This window comes from Felis catus, chromosome B3 (genome assembly GCF_018350175.1).
Source record: "Felis catus isolate Fca126 chromosome B3, F.catus_Fca126_mat1.0, whole genome shotgun sequence".
NCBI classification, from domain to species: domain Eukaryota; kingdom Metazoa; phylum Chordata; class Mammalia; order Carnivora; family Felidae; genus Felis; species Felis catus.
This window is the reverse complement of record NC_058373.1, coordinates 70,133,799-70,142,401: the sequence shown is the minus strand read 5'-3', so window position 1 is coordinate 70,142,401 and position 8,603 is coordinate 70,133,799. Positions and strand designations below refer to the sequence as shown.

At 37.2% G+C, this 8,603-nt stretch overlaps 1 protein-coding gene across 1 annotated transcript; it reads left to right on the top strand.

The window, feature by feature from the left end:
• Window positions 1-2,493: 2,493 nt before the first annotated feature.
• LOC101093693 (olfactory receptor 4K3-like) lies at window positions 2,494-3,570 on the top strand. Its single transcript, XM_003987357.3, has one exon. It carries the CDS (start codon window positions 2,593-2,595, stop codon window positions 3,529-3,531), a length of 939 nt encoding a protein of 312 aa, XP_003987406.3. The 5' UTR covers window positions 2,494-2,592; the 3' UTR covers window positions 3,532-3,570.
• Window positions 3,571-8,603: the final 5,033 nt, after the last annotated feature.

Here is an 8,603-nt window from a genome sequence, read left to right as displayed (position 1 = left end):
TCTTCATAGTGCACACTTGGCACACTGAGGAGGACACAGTCCCTCCAATAATGCTCATGGCAGAAAATTACCTGGAATTCATGTCACCTAAAGCAGACTCTGGAGTAAGCCCTCTCAGTAAGCAGCGAAGAAACCGGTTTCAGAGGTGATCTGTGTAGTGTAAGTATATCCCAGATAATTGATGTTTGAACTCACACTTTTAATGTCTTCCCCACAGGTTAAGACTAAATTCTTTTTTTTTTTTTTTCCTAAAGCATTTTTTTTTTCCATACCTATCTATAGAGCTTAGAGTTCTGAATGTGTTATTTGGTTCATGTCTTCTGGGCAAGATTATGGGTTTTCTCTCCCAACAAATCCCTGGGACTTCCGAATTCCTAACAGCATTTCAAATACTAACAACAGCATTGCCTTTCTATGACCTTAAATGCTGCCAGATGCCCAGGTTGGGGAAGATCGGTTCTCAAAAACCCTCCAACTTATCCTGACATTTTCTAATTCCTTTTGGATTTTACTTGTTTTCCCCTGAACAAAGCAGCAAATGGAGAAATGTTTCACTCAAAAACTGTAGGGCAAAGTACCTAAAATTCAAACAATGAAACTGAATAGATTTTAATGTGAACCTGTGTATCTCACTCCTATTGTTACTAGCCATTTACATTTATTTGTGTCTCTGTTACCTCTTCATAGAACAAAAAGTCTTACCTCAGAAGACTTTTATGTTTATTTATTTTGGAGAGAGAGAGAGAGAGGGCAGAGAGAGAGGGAGACACAGAATCTGAAGGAGGCTCCAAGCTCTGAGGTGTCAGACAGAGCCCCATGTGGGGCTCAAACCCATGAACCAGACCACGAGATCATGACCTGAGCTACAGTTGGATACTTAACTGACCGAGACAACCAGGGTCCCCTGTATTATTAAATTTTTTTTTAAGAAATTTTATTTAGTTTCTTAGTCTTTTCAAAATCAAGGTTTCAACCAGGTGCCATTTCTAGCAGGAAATTATATTGGAAGCTTTGGAGTCACAAAGACCTGTTTATATTCTAGTTTTCTTACTTTTTATTTTACAACTTGGAAAATAGATAATTTGTGTATGTATGCACATAGTTTGTGAGGTTTATGTGAAGTATTCTAACCAAAAAATACATCAAAGGACATTAAATTTAAATAAATAATTAGAATTCAATAGTGAGATGATATTAACAAAGACATCATAAGCACATGTTGATTTTTCTAATAAAGTCTTACTTTTTGTGGAAAGTACTTAGAAGGAGAAAGAACAAAACCTAACAGGAAAAAGTAAAAAGAAAAAAAGGAGTAAAAAGAACATCAATCCTTCAAAATGGGGAAAATGATTAAAATCACAATAAGAAATTAAAACTACATACACTTGCTATTTCTCATCATCATATGACAATAACATCACATTGGACAGCCTGTGAAAACACAGGTAATTCATACATTGCTGGTGGAAACGCAAAATGCTTTAAGCCCAGCAGAAGGAATACAAACACATGAATAAGTAAGACAGATAACTGTTTTCAAGGTGCTTAACATAGATGTGCTATATAATTCGAGCTAGTTTGTCGCTTTTATAATCTGAACTTTTAAAAAAATTAGGTTATGAGGAAGATGGATAAATGAAGAGAAACCAAAGAAGAAATGGAAAAAGAGAAGGAAAAATGAAAAAAGACCTTGGCCTCCTGGCTTACAGAAAATAGTAAACATATGTATTTCCACAGAGCTCAAGTTAAACAATAGAAATGAAGAGTTTACATACAAACAAACTTAGAATTTATATTTTCTCCTGAAGAACAGTCAGGAGTATAAGTAGCTTTCATATATCCTTCATTTAGGGCAGCCTCAAAAAAGAAATCTCTGTTACCAATGAGAACCGAGAACCAGGGACCATCAAGGCATGTTAATGTTACTCAGGCCAAGGGAAACAGGAGTTTGTGGTCATATTCTTCCACGGGCAGATTCCAAATGCAGGGAAATACTGGATACTAGGAACGCACAGTCAGTAACTGGGGTCTCTTTGGAAACACAACTATCTTTTCTCAAGTCATTTGATGAACGGTTTTTCCCAGAGTCAGTGAAATAATTGGTTCAGTCTGCTAACACATTTTCACAAAGCAATATTTGTTTCTGGGAAGCAAGTTTTGTGTCAGAAATGTAGCATTTGATATCTCCTGGATTCTAGGAAATAACTTCTGAATATATTTAAAGCTACTCATTTTCCCGCAGAAGAGGCACATTCAAGCCTTGGAGAAATTATTTACCCAATATATTTCTATTGAAATTTTTAACCAGAATATTCATTTTTTATTCCCATAACAACTATACTTCAGCTAGGTAAGGCTTTTGACCTACCCTTCTATACTTAGCTCTCCTTCTGGGCCATCGGACTGTGCCTACTTATAAATTCACAAAAACTTTATTTTCCATTTTGAGCTTTTGTAAAATGGTATGATTTGAATTTTTGACATGAGTACTACTAATCTACTCTCCAGCACCTGAGCATTAATTAGATTTTTCTTTCCATTCTAGAAGTTCTTAGTTCTTCCTTTGGGTCACATGAGAACACAATATATTAAATGGAGAAAGCTAACCAGTCTGTGGTGTCTGAGTTTATTTTTCGTGGACTTTGTAATTCAAGAGAGCTCCAGAACTTCCTCTTACTGCCATTTTCCATGCTTTACCTGATGACGGTTGTGGGCAACCTCCTTGTCGTGTTCTTATTCATCACTGACCCTCATCTCCACTCCCCGATGTACTTCCTCTTAGCCAATCTCTCATTTGTGGACTTCTGCCTTTCCTCAGTAACTACCCCTAAACTGACCATAGACTTCCTAAAGGATAATAAGACCATCTCCTTCGGTGGCTGCATGAGCCAGATTCTCTGTGTGCATTTTTTTGGAGGGGGTGAGATGGTGCTACTTGTGACAATGGCCTATGACCGTTATGTGGCCATCTGCAAGCCACTCCATTATTCCAGCATCATGGACAGACAAAAGTGCCTCTGGCTGGTTTTGCTATCATGGGTCATTGGCTTTGTGCATGCCATGAGCCAACTAGCTATGATTTTAGATCTGCCCTTCTGTGGACCCAGAACAGTGGACAGTTTTTTCTGTGATATCCCTTTGGTGATCAAATTGGCCTGCATGGATACACATACTCTAGGAATATTGATAAATGCTGACAGTGGGGTCTTGGCAACAACTTGCTTCATTATCCTACTCATCTCCTACACCTATATCCTAGTAACAGTGCGCCTTCACTCTAAGAATGGAGCATCAAAGGCACTGTCTACCTGTACCGCCCACATCACAGTGGTGCTGCTGTTCTTTGGACCCTGCATCTTCATCTATCTGTGGCCACTTAGCATCACTTGGGTGGACAAGTTTCTTGCTGTGTTTTACACAGTAATCACACCTCTCCTGAATCCAGCCATTTACACACTGAGAAATAAAGACATTAGGAATGCCATAAAGAGACTAATAAGTCAGCATATGGATTCAAAGGATAATTTCTAGTTTTCTCATTAAATCAGAAAATGTACGCTTTGCATCCAAATTTGGCCACATTTTTACCCATAAACTGAACTGGAAACATGACCTGTTCATCATACCGATAGATTTAAGTATTCCCAGATGTATGGTTTGTGTTTATTCCATCATGAAAATGTGTTCAAAACCCCAACACTTATATTCTTACCACTTGGAGAGGATAATAATTGAAAATAATAATTTGTATAAATATTCCTTTATATTTATTCAAATTTTTCAGATGACAACATTGATAATGATAAGAGTAATAAATACTACCATTAGTTTACCAATAATCCCTACACCATGCTAAGCATTTTACCTAGTTTACGTATGTTACAAAACCACTGAGTTAATTATCATTATTCTCATTTCTAATAATACATGATTTACTTACTTTAATTCTAACTTAGCTAGAGAGGATAATAAAGATATTTGAGTGATCTACATCTACCTAGAAAAAAAATGAATCAAATTATAATGTTATTGCCCTTGTACTCCACAGCATAACCCTTATAGTTCAAATTTTCAAGTCTTTTTTTTTCAATCTTTAACATTTATTCAGTTTTTGAGAGACAGAGAGAGAGCATAAGCGGAGAGGGGTGCAGAGAGAGAGGGGAGACACAGAATCCGAAGCAGGCTCCAGGCTCTGAGTTGTCAGCACGGAGCCCAACATGTAACTCGAACCCACGAACAGTGAGATCATGACCACAGCCAAAGTCGGATGCTTAACTGACTGAGCCACCCAGGAGCCCCAAGTTTTCAAGTCTTAACTATTGATTCAAACATTGAATTTCTCTTCACATTATTTTTTGCTAAATACAACAGGAAAAGTATTCACAACTTCTTGAAACGTTACTTATTTTCTTATGTGAATAAATGAATTTCATGATTCTAATTTTACCTGATGTTAAAGAAATAAGAAAGGATTGCTAGTAGACAGGAAGAATGTGTTCCTTTGAAGCAAAAAAATTTACAGCGAAGAGAAGAAAGCCAAAATGAAACCATCAATGCATACAACACAATAATTTTATTCAAAAATCTAAAAACTTCCTAGAAATTAATAAAAAAGAAATAATCCAAAGTGGGGACAGTGGGAAAAATTTAGACCAGGTGTTTATTTCTGAAAAGAAATACCACTGGACACTAGACACAACCTCATTAGTAATCACAAAAATGTAACTTTAGATCATAATGCCATACATGTTAAAGAAAAACATCTGTCAGTAACAGTTATTGTTGACAATATGTATTGCTGTGTATTAATGGAAATTTTATAGCAATGGAAATTTTATAGCCTGCTGGTAGGTGAAAGTTGACTTAACCATCCTGAAAAACAATCTTGCGTTGCCTTGTAAAGCCAAACATGGGGATACACCGTAAGTCAGTGCCTGGCTGCTAAGGGTCCATATACCTATTCTTCCCATGACTAACACAACACCCTCAAGATTCAGCTGGACACATGACCACCCAGCTGCAGCGCAGGTTTCCTAGTCTCTGCAGATGGATGTGTCCATATGACTGACTTCTGGCAGCAGAACATGAGAAGCAATTTGTGAAACTTCAGCCATCTCTTTAAAGACATCAGCTCTATTTTCTCTTTCCTCTGTCCTGGTGGCTGGCACACAACTGGAGCAGATGCTTTGGAGTCAGTAATGAAAGCTACACGTTGAGAGGAGCAGAGCTAATGCTCCCTCCAGGAAACAGAGGGACTCCAGAAGGAACCGAGGCAACGAAGATGGTATTGGTATGTTCTATCTACCACCACGCCATCGTTCATTTGCATGCTTTTCTTCCTGACCTACTTATATTGCTTTGTGTATTTCAGGTGTTATATATTGCAAATTAAAAAAAAATAATGAAGGAAAGGCTTTCTTTTTGGTCTTCTAACAACACCACCACCACCACAAAATTCCACATAGCACACAACCTTTCTTTCTACAGGTTTCAGATAGGCCATGTTCTTTTGGGCTATATACCTAACCAACTTCTCCTTTCAAGGGAAGCCCTCAACAGAAAGCCCCCAAAATGTATGATATGGCATGCATAAATAGTAAAACATAGAGAAAGAAAATGTGAGCAGTTGGGTGTTTGTGTTAGTAGTCTTGGATTGGGCAAAACAGTCATGTCAATGTCTTATAATCTTTTTGAATGAAACTGCCATTGTAATAGAGCATATATCACAGCACTGGATGATATAGGCCATTTGCTGAATAAAATTATATTGACACATGTTTATAATATTGTGATTTCTAGTTTATTCCCATGAACACAAGAAGAAAGTCATGACTTCTTGTGTACTATCTGTATACCAAGACCTAAACTGTTAATAATGACATCTCAATCTCTATACCGTTAAAATAAAGTGATGATGACAAAATTGAAAGTATACAAATAATTATTGTTATAATTTTTAATTTCCTAAAAAAGTTTTTAAAAAGAGAAGTAGAAACTATATCAAAGGATGTTTACAGAGTGTTATGTTTCCCCAAACTAGATAATCATGGAAGCATTACTCAGATGTCTCTACATAGATTAATGGGGACATATCATGGCTCCCAGGATATTTTTTTTAATATTTGTTTACTTATTAGAGAGAGAGAGAGAGGCAGAGAGAGCACATACATGCACACAAGCAGGGTAGGGAGAGAGAGAGAGAGAGAGAGAGAGAGAATCCCAATCAGTCTCTGCATTGTCAGCACAAAGCCTGACACAGGGCTTGATCCCAAGACCCATGAGATCATGACCAGACCTGAAATCAAGATTAGACACATAACTGATGCCACCCTCCTGTCCCCATCCTGGGATATGTTTAAGATGCAATTTTATCAGCCCTTACTCAGTGATATGAGGCTTCAGATTTAGTGGCCAGCATTTATTCATAAGTGATTACAAGGATGTATATAACGTCTTCTCACACCTCAGTATCAGAGATATATAACAACGCTGAATCAGGATTGTGTTCTTGAAAGGCAGTATAATTAGTATTCTAATTTATAGACTACAAAATGAGGTCCTACTGTCCAGGAAATCCAAGGATATGAATTTCCTTTAACTCATTAGCAAGTCAATACAATTCACTTCTAAGTGATCCATGTTTCAGAAAGAACTTCAATGGAAAGTAAGAAAAACATTTTTAACTGAACACTACTAAAAAAATACGTACATAAGCACATATGGAATGCAGTCTAACCGTGTTTTCAGGGACTTTTATATATACACATATTTTTAAAAGATAAATGAGTCATATAAATGATCCAAGTGTCTATATCAAGATAATTCACCTAAAGAAAGTACAGGAAGAAAATAATAAGAACAAAATTTAATTAAATAAAAAAAAATGTTAAATCCAAAGACACAACAAAACCAAAGTTGGTTATTTCAGAAGACCAACAAAATTGACAATACATTAGCAAGACTGATTAGGAAAGGGAAAAGCACAAATAACCAATGCCAGCAATAAAAAAGGAGATAGCTCTACAGATGCTGCAGTCTTTAAAAATGTTTTACCCTGGGGGTGCCTGGGTGGCTCAGTTGGTTGAGCGTCCGACTTCAGCTCAGGTCATGATCTCACAGTTAGCAAGTTTGAGCCCCGCATCAGGCTATTGTGCTGAGAGCTCAGAGCCTGGAGCCTGCTTTGGATTCTGTGTCTCCCTGTCTCTGCTTCTCCCCTACTCATGCTCACTCTCTCTCCCTCTCTCTCGAAATAAAAACAATTAAAAAAAAACAAATGTTTTTATTAAAAAAACAAATGTTTTATACTGTAAACTTAAAATTTTACATGAAACAGGAAAATTCCTATAAAAAACTGCCTACTAAGGCAAAAACATCTCGATGTGCCTATGTTTATTAAACAAATTGAACCTTTAATTAAAACATTTTCTGTCCCAATTATGGTTGCTTCTCAGCTCAAAACCCACCCGTTTGCACTATGCTTTCTGATATGGGGACTCTGCAAACCACATTCCTGTACTGCCATCTGTCTACATTTTATGTTCTGGTGATAGACCATGCCAGGGGGAGGTTGCAAAGGTAGACACAGGGGAAGGGATTCCTTCCTCTTTGCTTCTACAGGCTCCCCCTCTGCCTGCTGTGCCTGTGTGAGAATTATCACCACAGCTACTGCAGTGATGTTTCTTTGCTATGGCAGCAGGTAAATCCAGGGTGCAGTCTCTCCAACAGTTTGAGAACTAGCCTCATCAGGTTTTCTTAGAAATAACACTAGCATGCTGCTACTCTATCTCCAAAAAATCCGGGTCCCGGGCTTATCATGCCTCTCTTCTGAGTTCAGAGAAACAAGCAATAGCCAAGATACACTCCCTCCAAAAAGGGATTTTCATCAGCTCCACAGGACTCTATTCTAAAGAACTACATTTCAGTAATTCCAATTTCTTGTCTCTGCTCCCTCACCCTTAGGAGTAGAAGCTGCTTCTTACAACTGTTACCTCCATGAAAGCAGAGAGCTATCTTTATATGCTTTCAGATACCTAGTTAACAACTTTGTACCTGGTTAATTTTTATATTAAACTCTGTTCAAATCATGTGTGTGTCCTTTTTGATGGCTGATCCCTGACTGATACAGCATTTCACAAAGAAAAGTGCAGGCCTAAAGTAGGCTTCGCTGGTGAATACTCAAAACACTTAAGAAAGAAAACAGAAATTTAAAATAAATAAATAAAAATTTTAAAAAGAAAAAAGAAATATTTTGTATATAACGTTCTCTTGAGAAGAGAGAAAGAAGAAACACCTTTTTTTTTTTTTTTGGCCAAAATAACAAAGTTGGACAATCAAAAACATTATCCGCTATCAAAATTTACCAATAAGGCAAAGGATACAGAACACAAAGGTCAAGAATGGAGACTCCTGAGACCACTAAGAAGAGTCCCCAAGTTTGTTCAGGCTGTTGTAGGCTGCACGTGAAGAAGACAGAACAATGAAGACTCGGCCCTAATGATGCGTGTATAGCCTCCTTACAGAAAAGGACCTTATTTTGGTCATAAAACATCTTCAACATTTACTCTGACAAATGTATAGCTAATTGACATTTTTCAGCTGAATCC